The sequence below is a fragment of the Henckelia pumila genome, chromosome 4, assembly GCF_033568475.1.
Source record: "Henckelia pumila isolate YLH828 chromosome 4, ASM3356847v2, whole genome shotgun sequence".
In the NCBI taxonomy this organism is placed as follows: domain Eukaryota; kingdom Viridiplantae; phylum Streptophyta; class Magnoliopsida; order Lamiales; family Gesneriaceae; genus Henckelia; species Henckelia pumila.
In genome coordinates this window covers 33,484,894-33,505,095 of record NC_133123.1, presented here as the reverse complement: position 1 = coordinate 33,505,095, position 20,202 = coordinate 33,484,894, and the positions used below count along the sequence as shown (strand labels likewise).

At 34.2% G+C, this 20,202-nt stretch overlaps 2 protein-coding genes and 1 long non-coding RNA gene across 5 annotated transcripts; 1 reads left to right on the top strand and 2 right to left on the bottom strand.

Annotated features, from left to right (window-relative positions):
* Positions 1 to 2,838: 2,838 nt before the first annotated feature.
* On the bottom strand, positions 2,839 to 4,290 carry LOC140860804 (anthocyanidin 3-O-glucosyltransferase 5-like). The gene has a single exon (XM_073263810.1). It carries the CDS (start codon positions 4,288 to 4,290, stop codon positions 2,839 to 2,841), a length of 1,452 nt encoding a protein of 483 aa, XP_073119911.1.
* A 2,605-nt stretch (positions 4,291 to 6,895) lies between these two features.
* Positions 6,896 to 11,017, top strand: LOC140864634 (uncharacterized). Of its 3 annotated transcripts, none has more exons than XR_012144296.1 (4): positions 6,896 to 8,223; positions 9,087 to 9,204; positions 10,382 to 10,460; positions 10,587 to 11,017. It is a non-coding gene; the product is annotated as an uncharacterized lncRNA (long non-coding RNA). The 3 variants fall into 3 exon arrangements; XR_012144295.1 differs by having other exon boundaries at positions 6,896 to 9,204; positions 10,587 to 10,677; positions 10,813 to 11,017; XR_012144294.1 differs by having other exon boundaries at positions 6,896 to 9,204.
* Positions 11,018 to 17,226: 6,209 nt separating this feature from the next.
* On the bottom strand, positions 17,227 to 19,121 carry LOC140863697 (protein BZR1 homolog 1-like). The gene is made up of 2 exons (XM_073267298.1): positions 18,781 to 19,121; positions 17,227 to 18,285 (listed from the first exon to the last, which is right to left on the bottom strand). Exons 1-2 carry the CDS (start codon positions 19,006 to 19,008, stop codon positions 17,557 to 17,559), a joined length of 957 nt encoding a protein of 318 aa, XP_073123399.1. The 5' UTR covers positions 19,009 to 19,121; the 3' UTR covers positions 17,227 to 17,556.
* Between the last annotated feature and the right edge of the window lie 1,081 nt (positions 19,122 to 20,202).

Below are 20,202 nucleotides of genomic sequence, written 5' to 3'. Positions count from 1 at the left end.
CTCTATTAGGTTTGCCTTTGCTTCCATCGGCATTTTACCAGCTTTGATCTCCGCTTTGCGATTGTCTTCCTCAATTCGCAGCCTGACGATCAAGTCCTCGAGCCCCATTTCCTTGCGTTTATGCTTCAAACAATTTTTGAATTATTTCCATAAAGGTGGTAGCTTTTCAATCAGCGCAGCAACTTGGAATGATTCACTGATCATCATCCCTTCAGCCATTATATCATGGATGATGATTTAGAACTCTTGCACTTGGCTAATCACTGTCTTGGTATCAACCATTTTGAACTCAAGAAACTTTTCGACTACAAATTTCTTTGTGCCAGCATCCTCGGTCTTATACTTTTTCTCCAAGGATTCCCACAGTTCCTTAGCAGTCTTGGTTGCAGAGTATACGCTGTACAGCGTATTATCCAACCCATTCAGTATGTAGTTCCGGCACAAGAATTCGCTGTGAGACCATGCATCGAAAGCAGACCTTGCTTGTGTGTCAGCATTTGGTGCCGGAACAGCAACCACTTCCTTCAAAAATCTCGCCAGATGAAGTGTCATGAGGTAAAACAACATCTTTTGTTGCCATGTCTTGAAGTCAGTACCGGAGAACTTCTCAGGTCTCTCGGCATGCTCATTAGAAGCAGCAGGGGCCGTGACAACCGGTGCAACAGATGGTGGCGACGTAACAGGGGGTGGTGGTGAGGGCGTAATAGGGTGCGGCATGACACTGGCAGATGGATCAGTATCCATCATACAAAATTTGTCTTAAACTTGTTATTAATCTTTCAACAGCATGCACGCAGCAACTCAGTATATAGCGAGCCGAGAGTTTGACTCTCTATCTTTAAAACAAATTTTCCCGCCTAGGTGCTTACGGGTTTGATCAAATCATCTCCCAAGATAGAACGCTAATCAACAACTTTGGTAGTAGCACTACAAAAACCGAATAATATTTTGAACACTGAAAGTGTTTAAGAAAATCAGACTCGAATATGAGTATGCAAGAAGAAGAGAAATGAATCAGAAAATGAGCGAGTTGGAATGAATGGGGAGAGGTCTATTTATAGACGTTGGAAGGCTGCCTCGATGGGTTGCATCACTTCAGACGCACTGGTTCAGTCGAAGTGGTGCACTGGTTCAGGCGAAGAGACGCACTGATTCAGGCCGAAGAGATGCACACGTTCAGCTGAAAGGATGCACTGGTTAGGACCCAAAAGTCGCACTGATTCAGGCTGACACTGATTCGGAAGCAAAAAATAAAATATTTTATTAATTTTTGTCCAAAAAAGTTATATCATGTCAAAGCCAAGCCCAGCCCAGCCCAGCCCACGCCCATGTCCGGTCAGACGGCGGCGGCGCGCGCGCATGTGGCTAATGGTTCGAACCTAGCCTAGACTAGGTCCGCTCCTCTTAACAAACATGGGTACCCCTTGGGGCTCCAACCCCTTGTCTCATCTTAGGCATTATATAGTGGTGTCTTTTTCCACATTTTACCAATGTGGGACAATGAGTATCAATCTCATTCACAACCCACAACAACCAACCATTTTTTTCCAACATTAGTAAGTATCGAGTTATGGACGATATTAAAATACATATATGATTTTTATAGCACACAGGAGTTAAAATAATTCAACCGGGTCAATAAAATAGTACACACATTTAAACACATGTACAGTTAGACAAAAATCACTGAAAATTAAAAGTTAGTGTCAAAACCAAATTTTGAAAATTTTGTGGACCAAAACCAAAACATGGACAAGTTAATTTGACCAAAAAAAATATTTTCCATTTAATTTGCATGTTTTTTTTTCTTGTTTGGTCTTTTTTTCCGGGACTTCATCTTATCTATCAGAAATTGCTTATGTGACCGTCATGGATGTTGACATAGATTTTTGGAAGTAAACTTCCTTGTGTTTCATGAATATCAAACTTATTTCCAATCATATCTAATCACTTATCCATGGTAGTTTATAAATTACCATCATATCTTTGATCGTTATCATTTGATTTTTGAATTTTTGAATATTTTATATATTTTGATTCAAATTTTGTGATTATTAATTTTTAATCAATTAAGTTTGGATTCATAAAATGTAGCTTAAAAAACACTTAAATAATTTCAATTTTTAAAATATATTTATTAAAAAAATAGAAACGATTTTGACATTTGAATGTTATTAGTCGAATCCTCACAAAATTAATCGAATTTTATGAGATTTCATAGAATTTGGGCTTATAAAAACAATAAATTTATTTTTTATAATAAAATTATATACTTTACTCAAAATATCATTTACCCAAAATTTTTGCTATCAAATTCCAAAATATATTTAAATTTTTTTCCAAACAATAAAATAAAATTTCAATTTATTGGATTTAAAATCAATTACAATTACAAATTTTCGACTGATTCAACCGATGGAACCGTTTGTTTTCCGGTTCTTGACCATTCAGACCAATTTGATCGTTAAACTAACCGATTTTTTCAGATGTTTCAGACTGGACCTGTGGTCGGTTTTTTATCGAACCGTTCGATACGGTCTGATTTTAAAACCATGCACATCTAACTCGTACTTTTAAGTTGAAATCAATTAACTACGTTCGATGCTTAGGTGAATTGGGCACGACTCGAGTAAAATGGAACAAATTTGTTTGTAATTATTATTATTATTATTGTTGTTACATATAACTTGTACTTTTAAGTTGAAATCAATTAACATCAACTGGACCAACTTCACTCCAAACGAACATTATTTGATCAATCGAACACGAATTCATCATATAAATTAACTTGAAATTAAGACAACATAGCTAGGATCATTATTTGTTATCCATCATATGTTAATATTTCATAGCATGCTCCCCGTTAAGCTTCCTTTTGGACTCAATATCTGACACGATCTTACACATCCATTGGTGAGACGAGCCACCTTGGCTTAGGCCATTTGTAGCACTAGTTTTCAATTGTTGAGCCCTATCCCTCATTGCTTCCCCATCTTTGTGCTCCATCAAAATCCTCACCATCTTCTCTATCTCCTCCCTCCCCACCACGTTCTTGGTCGGCAACACCTCCGGCCGCACCGCCAGCCCGAGCTCCTCCACCAAAAAGGTGGCGTTCATCCTTTGCTCGGCATAGAGAGGCCAAGCTATCATCGGTACGCCACTCATTATACTCTCTAATATCGAGTTCCATCCACAATGCGACATGAATCCTCCTACCGACGGATGCGCAAGGATTTCGACTTGTTGCCCCCATTTAGGCAATAGTATTCCGGTGGTTTTGGTCCGGTTCAAAAACCCTCTAGGCAAATAGTCATCTTCATGAGTCCCCTTCATGTTATCCGGGAAGAGCTCATCATTCACATGGCCTTTCTTTGGAGGCCGGATCACCCACACGAACCTCTGTCGGCTCAGCTCCAACCCCCAAGCTAGCTCGGTGGTTTGCTCGGCCGACAGCACCCCACCACCTCCGAATGACACGAAAAGAACACTTTGATTGGGTTGTTTGTCTAGCCAATCCATCAAGTACTCATGACTCTTCAAGCCCCTCGGCTCCACCCGCTGCGTTAAAGGGCCGATGGGATACACCGGCGACTTGAGTACTGATTTCATAGCTTCGTTTTCCATGAAAGCTTGGAGGGTTTTGGCCTCCAAATCTTCACAAGTGTTAACAAGAATCCCATCAGATAAAGCCAACCCTTTCCCGATCCTTAAATACTCGCGATAAGGCTGATCATCCCTGTCCAGCATCATATCCACGAGGTCCTCGGTTCGAACCGGTTTGCAACCGGGAATCTTCAAGTGACCCGGTTCATCAATGTACCGGCCCTTGATTTCATCATCAAGAACAGGGCAATACACAGACAACGCAAGAAACCATGCAGTGGAAGTAAATAACACGTACTTTGGCATGTCGAACTCAGCCGCGACTTTCAGCGATTCGGTCCCGAAATAAACGACGAAGAGGGCGTCGGGAAGGCGGTCCATGGCGGCGATGGCGGAGCGGACGAGAGGCACGGCTTCCCGCATCATCAAGCACAGCTGAGTCACCACTTTGGTATCAGGGCCTACGAGTTTCGAAATATCAACCGGAGGAAGTGGGATAATCTCTACAAGTGCGTATCCCTTCTCTCTGTGACGGTTGACATGATTGGATTCCGGCGAGGCACCGGTTGTGACCAGAAGAACGGTGGAGCGAACGCCGTGTTGGTCGGCGAGGCGGTGGGCGAGTGCAAGAATCGGGACAATGTGTCCAATCTCGGGACTGGAGACGAGAATGACATGAAGATCCATGGCTAATTAAGAACACTACTGCAACCTCTGCCGATGACAAATATGATATAAAAATGTTTTGAGTTATAATCTGTGAATTGAATGCTCATATATATGTATATATAAGTGTGGCTGGTTTGCACCTACCCAATCCATCTTTGAGCTTACGGGTGAGTGGCGGGGGGGAACGTGCACCCTCCGCCTTCACTGGTGGTGTGATTTTTATTTATATACAATAATTTTTTTTAGGGAAAACTACTAATTAATTAATAGCAATGTTCTAAAAAACTTGATTAAATCTCGTTTAATCTCGTTTAAGCTTGAAATTTTTCCAAAACGCCTCGTTTCAGCTAAAAACGGTAAAAAACTCGTTTCGGCTAAAAACGGTCAAACACATGTTGATCATATTAAGTGTAATTAAATATGCTTAGATGCAATTTTTTAAAATACCAAAATTGATTAATAACACGAAGAAAGAACATGAATTATCAAATTTATTAGTAAGTAATGCTAGCAATGTAAAAATTGTACAATCTTGGATAGTTAAGTGTACTAATGATGAGTATATGCAGTACATATTGAAGAAAATTAATACTAATATTTTAAAGTAGTCTAGTTAAATTGAGTTTGTATTTGATGATAACTGATATAAAATGAATGATATAATAAATTGAATTAGACTTTGGCAAAAAATCAATGCATTCTTGTTAAATTTATTATATTTAGGCATTATTTACTCCATTAATTTGTGTTAGATATTTAAAATTTCACGTTTAAGCTCGTATTAATACCACATACGCTTGCTTACTTTCACGCTTCGATGCGTTTCGCACTTTTTAGAACATATTATTAATTGATAATGAGCTTATTTTTATTATATTATTTTTTAGATATGTAGGAAACTATTTATTAATATAATTTTAATACTTTTATGTTTTTAAGAACTTGAAATTTATTTGTTTAATATTAAATTTATGGTAATTTTATAATTTCATTTATTATTTGAATTAATATAATTAAAATTTTAATAAAAGTTGAAAACATTTTTTTTGCGTTTAAACTCGTAGTAATCTCGTTTAAATTTGAAAAACTTGAAATTTGACCTTCACGTTTCGACGCATTTTGCGTTTTTTAGAACCTTGATTAATAGTATCATTAAATGGCCACAAAGTACAAATTAAGACTCGAAAAAATCAAAAGAGTCTAGCAATGTTAGGGGGTTAATTGCATTCACACCCCCTGTGAAAAGTGTAAAAGGCATAAAACCCCTTAAAAATATTATTAGGCTAATGCATCCCTCAATTTTTTAAAATGTAGCACATTTCACCCCTATGTTATACAAAATCGGGCACATTTATACCCTCTCATAGGAGTTTTTATTCTAATTTTTTTAAAACATAGGGTCTAACATGCTATTAATTTTACACAGGGGGTTTTATACATTTTAAACTTTTTACAGGGGATGTGGATGCAATTAGCTCCAATGTTAGGACATGACTTGAGGAATTATTTTCATATGATGGTAAAAGGCTCTTTCTCAAAGATGAAAGTCTCGTATACGTTTCCGAAAGGGGGACTTTCACGTACCTCAATAAAGTATGATTGGAAATCGTGGATCATATGATATGTTTCCATCCCAATGCATTATATTTTATTATCAAGGGGGAATTAATTATATTAGTTAAGACGGATTTCGTACTCAATTGCTCTTCTTATGAAAAGTTATTATTTCTAATTTTATATATGAATCGAATCGATTCATCTCACAAATATATCATGAGACCATTTAGTAAAAGACCCATATATATATATATCATTAAATAAAGAGCACTAAAAGGTTAAAGTAAAAGTTTTAAAACAATTTCGTCCCCCTCAAAAAAAATGTAAATCCCTTCACTTAATGACATAAGTAGCTTTGTAAAAAAAAAAAAATGACATAAGTAGCAAATTTGTGGTTTATACAAAAACTCACATAAGATTGATTACATTTGCAAACATTTTTTTAGGAAAAATTACTTTTTTGGTCCTATATGTTTGTCACTTTGTAATTTCAATCCTCTAAATTTTCAAATTTCAATTTAAGTTCGCTATCTTTTTTTTTTGGCAATTTCAGTCATTTTTTCGATGTGACGATGATATAGCACAAATGTTGAGCTGATGTGTATAGTGTTACGTAAGCATTTTCGAATAAACACTACAAGAATATTTGGATTCAACAACACTTAAAACCGTTGTCTTTTTCTGTATGACAACGGTTTTTTTGAGTCCAAAAAACCCGCTCATAGACAACGTTTTTTTAAAAATCGTTGTCTTTTATAGGTCAAAGACAACGGTTTTTTAAAACCGTTGTCTATGAGCGGGGTTTTTTGGCCTACAACAACGGTTTTTAAAATTGTTGTCAATGTGCGTTCTTTTGTGACATAAGACAACAGTTTTTTATGATCTACGACAAGGGTTTTTTTAACCGTTGTCTTTCTTTTTTATGGGTCTTTTTTGTTATCGTCGACCCGTTTTCTTTCCTTTTTTAATTTATTTCCTTATTATTTTTTATTAAGAAACTTACGCACTTTTTTTAATTTCTTTCCTTATTATTTTTATTAAGAAACTTACACAATTCTATCTCTCTCGCAAGTTCCTGTCACGATTCCCCCCCAAACCCAACCCTAGACGCCCACTTCTTGCCGTCGATTCGCTGCCACCGAAGTGGGAAATTTATTATTGGAGCTATAATTCGCTTAGATCTCGTCTTAAGCTTTGTTTTGATTCCAATATAGCATGGAATCGCGACGTGAAGCTTCGAAGCCATCGCCCTGTTTGACCATAGTTGCGCAAGTAGCATTTTTTTAATCTTCTTTTCATTTCTTCTTTTCGGTTCTGAGTAAATTGGCTGCGTACGTGTCTGAATTCCGTTTTCTTTATTTTTTTCGGTGTGTCCAGCCTGTGATTTTGTTTTGGTATCCATGTTTGTGTTTCACACCTCCATATGTGTTGCTTTTTGGTATACTCTTGTGTGTATTTGTGCGTGGTTTCTGCCGTTCACACTTGTGTTTTTTAATGGCTTGAGTTGTCGTTCTTCCTGCCTCTACCTCACAATAATAGAGGGAGGGGAAACGAGCACTTTTTTCAGGTAGCTTAGGCCTTCTCAGTTTTATCTTGATAAATAATCGAGCATTTCTTCATTTCTTGTCCATTTAAATCTTATAATATCTTATATATAAGCTCTGTGATTACTATCGCTTCATTTTCCCTCTTTTTTTATTGTTTATGTGTTCGGTGGTTGTGGTTTTCTTTAATTTCTTTTGAATCTTTGCTGAATCTGGACATTATATTCATCCACCGAGGCCACAGTGAGTTATTCAGGGACTATGAATGATGAATACGAGAAGGTTATCAGTAGAATGAACCCTCCTAGGTATCTCTCTTTTTTTGTGTTATTCATCTGTACAAAAGTCGGTACAATTGATTTCTCAGTGATGCTGTGTTATTTATTTCATTCTCTTGTTGCTCTTAATTTTAATTGATAATGAAGCTTACAAGAATGTTACTGTCATTCAGGTATGTGTTGGTTTGATCTTTTTATGGTTCATTCTTGATTTCTGCAAGGTGGGATTTTTCCGAATTTAATATTTTGTTCCCTGTAAATGTCTTCTCTTTATGCAGTTGGACAGTGCAAACAAACATGAAATTCTTCTTGAAGTAGTACAAGTACATACTGATATCAATCTTGTCATTACCAAAGCTAATATTTGTTCTGATGGATACCTTCCACATGTATGGAATATTAGGAAACAGATGCATCACTAATCACTATAATTTTTTCATCACTTGTGTACCCAATATATATGGTTTGAATCCATGATTCCTTGTCGAAATAGAGCCAGAGATTCTGGAGGTATGTCGGGTATTCGCTGAGATGATGTTCTATGTTTTTGCAAAGAATAGAGCCAAATTTTGGTGAGTTAGATTCTTTCATATTTTTTCCTGTTTGAACGTCTATGACTACTCATCTGATGAACTTGCTAGAAACTTATTTTCCTAATAGAAGTTCCAATTCAGATAGTTTAAACATGATACGTAATCACTTTGCAATCATAAGAATTCATTACAGAAAGATGGACACCAACAAATAGAGTGCATGCAATGGAGTTATTAATAATAATTATTATTATTAAATTGACCCAGCACAAAATTTCTTGCTTTATTTATATAAAAATTATATATATATATATATATATATATATATATATATATATCATGTAATGGAAGTTATTAAGTATAATGATTACAAACCTCTAAAGCACTTGATCATACAAGCAAGTCGAGTTTTAAATTGCTAATACAAGATATAAGAGTATGTTAAGCCTTATACTTTTACATGGATGCTGATACGTGATTTATGCTAGTTTAATGTTCCTAATCACTCATATTTGCTAACCTTACATTTACATTTGGATAAATATATTGTCTTGCATAGGCACTTAAGTTGTGGAAGAGGTGCTGATTGATGTAGGTATTTTGAGCATGCATACACTAATTAGACATAGCAATGCTTGTTCTGTTCAGTTGATCCGTGAATGCAAAGGTCATCTTTCTCAAATACTGACAGATTATGAAAGCACTCAATACTTAAACCATCTTTGGTTGAGAAACTTGTGCTAGTAGTGCAATACTTGTTATAGTGCCTCGCTATATATGCTCCATACAAATTCTTGTTTATATCAAATTAATGTGCATACTTGTATCCACTTGGGAAAGGAAACTTCTATAAAGAATATTTTGAGAAAAGATGGACTTCACTTATTGTTCCACCTATCCAGTCCCAATTGGAGGCTAGTGAGTTGCTAAGAACAAAACATGAATTGGGCTTGACGTGTGATGGAGGATTTTAGTGGTGTTGCTGCTTCTAAACTGTTGGAGCAAGAAATGCGTGAAGTGGTAAGTTCTGGGATGTTTAAAATGTAGAATTTTACTACATTTAACATTTAATGGCAACCTTCTTGTGTATCAAATTAAATTCATCAAGTTGATTGTCATTGATGTCCAAGAGATTCGTATACTAATCTATTTATTCTTTGCATATAACCTGTATGCATGTATGTTGGACCTTTTTTTGTATTTCGTCAAGTCTAATTTCTAGAAGTAGATTAAAGCAGCATCTTATTTCCGAGTAGATATGTACAAAGTTGAACTGTATATCTCTATCTAGCTTTAGCGGTCATGATAATGTAATTGCTTTAATTCGATATCCCACTCTGATTAAACTTGCAAGGACCTGTAGTTTGAAAATATATCATGTGTCAGCCTAAATACCGGTTTGTTGTCTATTTTTTTTTTCTGTTTGTGGGTATTTTTGGTGGTCTCGAGATAGATGGTATATCTACATATCTTCTGAGATCTGTCATCAGTACTACTTTGAAAGATCGCCTTACTTTGGGTCTGTGCTCTGCGGGAGGGTGTTAACCCATCTCCTTATTTAAGTCTCTTTCTCAATGTTTTTCATTCTCACATATCTTAAGTTGGGTATTTTTTCTATTCACATTATTTTACATTCATGATATCTAACTCAGATTAAGAATGCATGACATCTGTGTATAATAGGATTGATATTCCCGCTAGAGTTGTAGGATTCTTAAGGTGATACACCATGGTAAAAATAGCCTAGGACCCTGGAACCTCAAACATGACATCACATAATTCATGGATTATAGTAAGTACAACAATCATGTTCAAAATCATCACGACTTTGGGATTGGTGAAGATTTTTTTGCGTATATTACAACGTTTGATTTCTTAGACAATTTTTTCCTGACGGTTATCTTTTGCTTCCTTGAACATTCTTCAATTGCCTTCAATAAATTATAAATTCTCAAATAATTTGCAAAGTTGAAATCTTATTTTGTTTCTTATGATATGCTGTTGTTTGAGGATTACATCGTAGATGGATCACTGCTACTTTCTTATATGCTTCTGTTTGAGGAATTGGCACCATATGGTTTAAATGCTTTTTTGCAAAGCTATTTGTTTGCTCTATGTGCTTCACATTTATGTTTCTAACTGTTTTTTGAGATTCCTTTAATTTCAATTAAACTGTGATTGTATTATGATAACCTAGAGTACCATGTAAGGGAGGAACTCAAGACGGCACCTTGATCAATGGTTGTCATAGTTAAACACCCTCACACCCTCTAAAGGTTTGTTGCTTAGCTGAATCTATTAATATTTGTCAGTATATTGTGTTTTTTTTACTTCAATTAATTTGAACGCAAGGTTATGAATTTGTGTAGGTTATCGCTTTTTTTGTTCCAACTATATTGCAGGTCGGTGGACGCAGCACAATGGAACTCTTTAAGACACTAGAATGGTTGAATATTTCCAGGCGTACATTGGGGATGTGCTTGATGTTGTGAGGTACTTATAATAGTGGATAAATTTCAGTGAAAAGTCTTTCGTGGATGATTTGAAGAAAGAGATTAAAGAAGCCTATGATTCTTGATCATTTCATTCAAAGCCTCAACTTGTACGTGCTCCTTTGTGGTGTTACAGCACGTGTCTGAGGAACTCGGTTGATCCACTCCTAGAAAAAGCAGATATCGAAAAAGATGGGAAAATCAGCTTATAAGAGTTCCGCAAACTTCTAAGAGCTTTTTGGTGGTTGTGTTGCTTGACCTTTGTTTACATTGTCGTTCGTACTCATTTTATTGGTGGTTTATTAAATTTTTTTAGAGCGCTGTAAATATTATTTTCGAATGCTGGAAATTGTATATAAAAATTTTATTTTTGTATTTTAAATTATTTATAATATTAAAAAATTGTGTATTTTATTTTCATATTTTTTTTTGTTTTTTATTTAAAAAAAGACAACGTTTTTAAACCGTTGTCGTAGGTCTTTTAAAACTGTTGTTAAATGCTGTGTTGTTAAAGGGGTGCTCAACGACAGCGGTTAAAAACCGTTGTCTTTTAAGGCAAAGACAACGGTTTTACACCGTTGTAAAACCGTTGTCTTTGCCTTAAAAGACAACGGTTTTTAACCGTTGTCGTTGAGCACCCCCTTTAACAACACAGAATTTAACAACAGTTTTAAATGGCCTACGACAACGGTTTTTCACCGTTGTCTTTAGCCTTTTTTCTTGTAGTGAAAAAATGTTGAAATTACCAAAAATCGGAACATGTAGGACTAAAACTGAAATATGAAAACCTAGATGATCGAAATCGCAAAATGACAAACATACTGGACTAAAGTTATTGCAGTTTTCTCTTTTTTACAAAAAAAAATATTTTGATGATTTCATAAAGAAGAAGTAGCTACATATAAACTATCATTTAGAGTTTTTGAATTTGGTATTCGGTACATTCATAAAATTTTGAATGTGTCAAGCTACTAGATCAATTGTAACAATTAATCTAGAAAACTAGAAAAATAATAAACATTTGTGTAGTTGAGTTTTAGTATAAAATAAAATGTAGAGAGCATTAAGAGAGTGATGAATGAGAAGGAAATGTGGAGTAGCTCGTTATAGACATTCACGTTTATTTTGTTGATTTAGACTAGTTTGCGCTAGTAATACAGGTTTTCATATATAATATTGAGTTTTTTTTTTTTTTTTTATGTTTGAGTCGTTAGGAAGTTATTGTTCCTAAGAAAACATAAGCAACTTTGGGATGATCGAATATGGCTCCTTGTTCACTTTACCTTATTGTGCTTGCTACGTTTAAAATAAACGTACGTAGTTTGTGCATGCACATGTTCCTAGTTAGCTATTAGGGGTGTAAACAAGTCAAGTTACTCGTTAGCAGCTCGTTCAAAACTCGACTCGAGTTCGAGTAGATCGAACATATAATCGAGTTCGAGTTCGAGTTCGAGTTCGAGTTCGAGTATTAAATATGTGTGTTCGAGTAGCTCGCGAGCTACTCGATAATATATTTATATATATAATAGAATATAAATATATATAATCTAATGCATATAATATTATATATATTATTTATTTATTCATATATATATATATATATATATATTTATTTATTTATTTTTCGAGCTCGAGTAACTCGAAATATACACGAGTCGAGTTCGAATATAAAATTAGTTACTCGATTGAGTTCGAGTTCGAGTAGACAAATACAAGTCAAGCTCGAGCTCGAGTAGTATGATACTTGATTCGACTCGACTCGTTTGCACCACTATTTCCTACTGTCATTTTTGGTTTGTAATTGTTTTTTCTTGGATGATATTTTTTTTAAACTTGTTCGGGTAAAGAATGTGTTTATACTATAGCGAGAGAATGAACATTTAAAAAAATATTTGTACAGATTTTCCGAATAAAACGAATTTCAGCTGTTTTAATTTCAATCAACTGGATGCAACCCAACTCAAAAAGAGATTTTAAGAGTGCGGAAAGATTCTACTAGGTTTTAGAGAATTAATATACACAGTCAGCTGGACATGACAGCAAGATTCAGCTAGAATAAATAAATGACTTGAAAGTGAATTCCGATTATAAGTAATTAAAAGAGTCTGAATTTGTTTATGGAAGTTATATATATAAAACTACATTTTTACGTTTTTTCTTGCTCTTGGGTGATTTCGCTAAAAGATTTTGATCATACAATTGCATTTGTGCTTGTACAAACCTACTTTTAACTGGTGTAAACTGTAAACCTTAACCACATGAAACTTCTAGCATCTCAACATAAAAAATATCAACTTGTTGAGAAACAAACTTTGATAATTTACAATGGTTCACTCTTCTGTACGTACTCGGCTCGATATTATCATGAACACAACTGGTAGATATAAATAAAAACAGCACAAGTGATCCTAAATAATCGAATATGAAATATTGTGTGTGGCTCTTGATGTGAAGCTTGAAAAGTGAGTGTTTTCAGAATGATTTATGCTAAAGATTGATGGTTTCAGTAGATCGATCGCCCTCAATGTTTAAAGAATTGGTCTTTAAATATCAGACATTGTCCAACATTAGCATTAAAAAATTAAAAAAAAAATCCTCAAATGTACTGGTAGTCGGCATGCATGCGAAGAATTTAAATTAAATTATAAATTATTGAATTTAAATTAAACAAAATAAATTTTAGGGAAAAAATCATTTTGGTCCTCTATCTTTACCTGTTTTCTCTTTTAGTCTAACTAATCAAAGTTTTTTATTAGTCCTCTAACTTTTAAATTTTGGCTATATTGGTCCTAATTTTATCGGAATATCTAATTTTTGTCGGAAATTGATGATTTGACAATAAAATTCGATGCTTTTCAATTTGAAAGATAATCATACTACTTGAAATGTAACCTAATTTTATAAATTTCGGTATGTTAATAGAATAAATATGTGTTCATAATTTTTTTAAAAAAAAACTAACAAAATCAAAAGTAAAAAACCGTGGACTTTAATTAGAATTTTTAATTATCTCACTTTTGGAATATTTCTTGTTTCTCTGTTTGAGAAAATGGTTTTCTTCACATCCAAAAAAATTTTTTTGACTCGAATGATTTATTTTTAAATTAGTTTTTTTTAATAGAAAACGAGAAAGATTAAAAAAAATATGATTATGAGCATTATAGTTATTTTTTTCTCATGAAATATGGAAAATTAATTTTTAAACTTAAATACAAATAGAGATGATTGAATCTTCATTGCGATTTTTTCGATGAGATTTGATTTTTGTTCATGTGTAAATGATGCTTTTTCTCAAGAGTTTTTGAAGGATCGCGTAATCCGGACTGGCGTTATTAATTGGGATAGAAAGATACGAGAAACATGTTTATCACATCTATTTTTTGTATTTGCTTATTATTATTATTTTATGGTTCGGTTTAATAATGTGAAATTTAAGTGGCATTCCAAATAGGTTGGTATCCTTTCAAATTGAAAAATCTCGGAAATTTCTTGAAAAATTAAACATTTCGGTAAAAATCATACCAAAATAGCCAAAATTTAAAATTTAGAGAACCAATACAGAACTTCGACTAATTAGAAGACTTAAAGATAAATAGGTAAAGATAGAGGTCCAAAATGACTTTTTACCCTAAATTTTATGTTTGGTTATTATAAGATCGTTTAGAATTTATTAAAATATATTTTTTAGTAGGAATATTTTAGTTATTTTGGTCTATAACTATTCTATATATTGTTATAATATTTAGAGTATTATAAAAAGCATAGCATGGCATCAAACATTCTCTCGATTCTTGTCAATGACGTAGAAACTCGTAGTTATAATTTTTCGATGTGTATTAGATAGACCTTGAACTAACACAATAACTAACCTACAAAGCTCATCCGAAAAGATGTTGGTAGATGAAATCAAACTATCTTTGGTAGATGAAATCAAACTATTGTCCTAATCAAGCGTCCACTCACTCCATTAACTCGAACGTCTACTTGAGGTACATTCTCTAGAACTTTATAGTATGAGTCTTTTAGGTATAAGCATGGTGTCAATGTGTCACCATTATTCCCTCAATCTTTTTGATTATAAGAGCGTGTGATAATTTTAGTTAAGCCAAAATAATCAATCAAACTGATTTGTTCCTGTTAATTTGAAATTATGGTTATCATGTTTTAAAAAATAAAGATTTTGAGCTTTGGGAATGTGCTAAGTTTGAGTGAATTCAATGTTGCGTTATTGATATGCTAATCGGGTTAATGAATGAATATTTAGCTTTTATTTACGGAGTTTGTATCTCGCTTAATTTGAATATTCGATTACCATTAAAAAAAACAATTTTTTTAGAAGCGGTATGCTTTATTATTTTGAGGAAAAATTTGCTCAATTCGGTTTTTTTTTTTGAAAAAAATCGGTTTATTTAATTTTGTTTAATTTGGTTCGATATATATATATATGTATATATATATATATTACTAAGTCTTAATTAAGACTAATAGAGTCAAAAATAGTGATATATTTTATTTTATTTTTTGAATTTTACTATTTTAAATTACAGTTTAGTTTCTCATTAATTTTTATAATAATGACATAACCTTCATATATATATATATATATATATATATATATATATATATATATATTTATTGTTTGACCCATAAATTAATTTGTGCCATTAATTTATCATTTAATCAATTAAAAAATTTAATGATAGATCTCGGTGAATTAAAGCCCAATAAAGTTACAGGAACTGCAAAGAATTGGTCAACAACTTTCAAGACCCACTACTGCACTCGGGGAACCGGATTGACTCTCGAGGAATCAAGCAGAGAAAGAGGAGAAGACCAAGTCAAAACAGTTACAAGTAGTGGGATGGTGAAGTTGGGCACTCGGGGAACCTTAGGCACTCGGGGAACCAAGCTGAGAAAGAGTGAGAGAAAGACTAAATCAAAGCAGTTAAGAGTTAGTGAAGCTGTTAATGGGGCTGTTAGTGCTGCAAGTAGTGGGGCTAGTGGAGGTGAGCAGTTGAGAAACTGACTCGGGAACCAGCATATAAAAGATGCATTCATGCAGAACACAAGAGAACAACCAACAATCCAACAATTCCAAGCTCCAAAAGCTCGAATTCTTCAGCATATTTCTGCATATTTTCAAAATTTTATCATTTTTCTTGTATTTTTCTAGATTTCCAGTACATATTTTCAGTAATATTTCGTAGTTCCTCGAGCTTTTCAGCAACATCTTTTATTTTGTTTTATGGCAAACACTTGTCATTTTCAAATTTCTAGTAGTAATGTTGAAGTTTCAATTGCTATTAATGATTTTTCTTTTTTTATTCCTTATGTTATTTGGCGTTTAACCGGTAGAATTGAGACCGACGATTAAACCAGGGCTCACATTCGCTTGATTTTAGAAGTTAGATTTTATTTTTCATTTTTATTTCATTTCGGCACTCACGTGTCTGGCACGCCTGCACAACACACAAAAATTGCCAATTTTTATGTGCAAACATATATATATATATATATATATATATATAATCAATTTAAATTGAAATATGATCTTTAATTATTTTTTACAATAATAATATTACATCAATTTAAATATAAATCAAAATAATTATTAAAAAGAATGAACAAATACACAACACGTTCCATCGAATCGATATAATAGTATTGAAAAAGTATGGAGATGCTACAAGACATTATAGATTGTTCATTGGTCCAATCTCAAAGTTAGCATCTTGGTTTAGGGTCCCCATTGCCTAAGCACCAAAACCGGATAAGATTTATCTAAATATAATAATTTAATATAATATTGCGAGAGAACTACAATGACAACTTAAGAACCACTAATTTAATTTAGATGTGACACTTGACATAAATGTGATACCTAAGACTTCCCACGCGCACGTGGAGTAATAAATTATTGGGGTCCCATGTATGTGTCTTTATATATTTATATATATATATAATTATTTTTGAAGCATATATACATGTATGTGAGTATTAATTTTTAATGTTACAATTTGATATGAATAAATATTAATTATCTTAAGATGAATTTATCTCGACCATTCAAAATTAATTTTTTAAACATTGATTGATATTTAATTAGTTAGAGATGGGAAGAGGATATGTTACTTATATTATTATGATATAACCGGTGGTCAATTTAAGGCCATTTGTTAGATGGCAACCTAGCACATTTGTTACCCACTCAAGCGCACCATGAAACATATCACATGGTAAGGGGCCCTTGTGGAGAGTGAACAATTTATTTTATACAACCTACACTACAAAATATTATATACATATACATATATATCTTCGTTAGGCACCGATTGGTTCGTTAATAAAATGAATAAAGACGAGTAATCAAAAAACAATAAATCTTATATTTAAATAAGATAATGATGCATAACAAAAATCATTTATAAAACTTAAGATTTAATAAAACAAAAAGAATAATCAACTAATAATATTTCACAACAAACAGCACGTTAATGTACAAAATTTATTAGAAAACAAAATTGAATGCAAGATAAAATGGAGTTTTAAGTAATACCACTTTTTTTTTAATTAAAATTTCAGGATCAAGAGTTTCCATATTACAAGCTTGTGTAGCAATGGCACAAATTGTGGAAACCAGGTTCTTGAGGAATGAAGTTTAACAACAAACAAGGGAAAACGAGTAATCTCCCCGTGCAATGGCATCTAGCCTAATACAAAAGATGGTTCTTATATTATTAACTGGTGAGATTATTGTCAAACGCGTCCGACGAGCCGTGTAGATATCTGATTACCAGCGGCTACGACGATGCAGGCATGATACCTCAAAGCAATGTGGCACAATTGGGCGTCTAGCTGATCAGCGCACACAACTTTGAGACTAGGCACAAGCCTTTCTGCTCCCAAGTGTTAGTTCCAAATCATCCATTCCAACGTCGTGTATTATTTCACCCTCCCACGCCTTAACCGTGCCCTTACTAAACTCGAGCTCAGGGCCACACGACCTCTTTGCTGTGGCGGATCTCCATCTATATTCTCCACAACCATCAAATGTATCTTGGAGAGAATGCGGGTGAGCCACGGGTTTCACAAGGTTATAAGTTGGTGAAAGGGGAGGAGCAGAAGCCGGTGCTGTCTGGAAACTAACCCAACAAGCAGCATTTGCTGGAGAAAACTCAGATTCATCACCTTCTGGAATTGGGACTGGCGTGAAACGACGAGGGCGTTTTGGACTAGATGGGGCCGAAGCAGCGAAAAATGGGTGGAATAAAGAATTCAGCGGAGCATTGGGAATAGATCCCCAATGCGGCTTCGGTTTCGAATTTCTGGTCGGAGAAGAAAGTGGAGGTGTAATGGGGGCACTACTGGATATACGAAGAGGAGGAAGGGAGGAGGAAAAAGATGATAACTTTCGAATGATGGGGAGATTGTATGAGGTCGAGTATCCATCACAGCGAGATGGACTTGGGAAGGACGAGGTTGTGGGGCTGGCATGGTAAGAAGGTGCTGGACTAGGGAATGCTGACGAATTCGGACTCGGTTGGATTGATGGAGGCAAGCTCATAATCATAGGAGGCAACGATGCCTCGGACACCGGTCGATTGGATCCCTGTGCACGTCCAAGTAAATCAAGTGAGCCAATAGCAATAACAAGTATATTGTCAAAGTCCATTATTAGAGCAAAAAATACAACTTGCCTACTAACTTTCAAGAAAAAACATGATAAATATAAGAAAGGGCAGCTGAACAATTGCACAACATCAAGAGGCCATCACATTCAATGATCATATTTTAGATCCTTCAATTTCAGGCTATAACACAAGGTGGAATCGATCATCATGTATCTGCAGATGAACAATAAAAAAAAAACGCCAATTTACCTTCACGAATGTCTCCAAAATCGATAAAGAGATGTAATTTAACTCAAGAATATCGGGCAAAAAAAGTTCACCTGATCAATTAATCAATCACCTTATAATCAATCGGGTTGGAACATTTTCCAACAATCAATCAAGAAATACCAAAATCAAATGACCCCATTTCAAATATCAACAGAAAATCAGAGCAGAAGGAAAAAGAAGACAAACAGCAACTATGAATTAACCTTGCGATAAGTGGTGCCATCTTCCTCAACAAGCCAACCAGCTTCGGCGCAGAGCGCCTTCAAGACTTCGTTATTGTCGCAGTGTTTAGGGAGCTTAAAGTTGCCCTGTGCTCGAAGGCCGGCGAAGATTTTGGCGGCTATTGCTCTCCTCTTCCTCTCTCTCCTCTTGTTGTTCTCCCTCTCCTTCCATGTCGGCAGCCGCCCCGTCGATGAACCTCCCGCCGTCATTTCTAGTGGCTCACGCGGCGGCTCTCTCTCTGTTTCTCTCTCTGTGCGTGTTGAGTTAGCGTGAATGATTGAAGAGGCTGAAAATGGGACATATATCGCTCACGAGGGGGGCTTTGCCCCCACGCTTTATTGGAATTTGTTTTAATTACTGGTTTATCCTTTGTTTCGCCTTTGACTCAAATGTCACGTGATTTTGGATCTATCAAACTTTGGCTCTCTTTTTCAGGGATTTAATCATTTTTGAAGTCCATGAGATATTGTATGTATCGTGTTTATGTTAATATCATGTGAACATATATTAGTGAGTGAGACAATCTCATGATTTTATATTCGTGAGACGGATTGTGTGATTCTTGTTTACATTGAGAAGTAATATTTTTAGCATAAGAAGTAATATTTATGTCATAAATTGGGTCGAACAGGAGATTTACGGCAAAAATTTGACTAATAAGGGGAAATTATTAAAATTACAGGGAAAAAAATAAAGATGACGAACTAAAATTAAAATTTTATAACATAGATGATCAATGTTGCAAAGAGCTAGACAAATATAAATATAAAAGAATAAAAATACAATTTTTCTAATTATTGAATTTATCTTTCCAAACAATTACTTATTTTATTATTCATTGTAAAACTTTTTTAAATTATTTATGCTAAATTTTAGTTTCATAACTCAAATAAATCACGGAGTATAACTTTAGTGTTTTTCATGTGATTTTCGATATCGTTTTTGCTAGTTGTAATTTTTTTATTGTTTGATTCAAGAAATGAGATAATGGAATATACATCGTTGATATCGATGTATAACTCAAATCTAATGGTATTGTCATTATTAATAGAAGAAATAGAACAAAAATGTTTTGTTCTCAAGAACAATCCATTGATTGTGGTTTACTTGTTTCGATCACATATTCTAGGGAAGAGGTTGAGGCTTTTGCTATGATGGCTTGGACGGGTAGAAAGTTTGCAAGAGGGTACATACAAACATGCAGCAAAAGCTTGAGATCAGTATTGATCGAGTATTTTTTCTTTGGGAAACATTGCGATGCGCTAATATGAGATTAAGATCTTGTGATGATGTTGTACAGATGCAAGAAGATATCAACTACCAACTGGCAACCCCCATCTCCAGGACAGCTGCGTTTAAATGTTGATGCGAGCTACAATACTATGAACAATTCATCTAGTGTG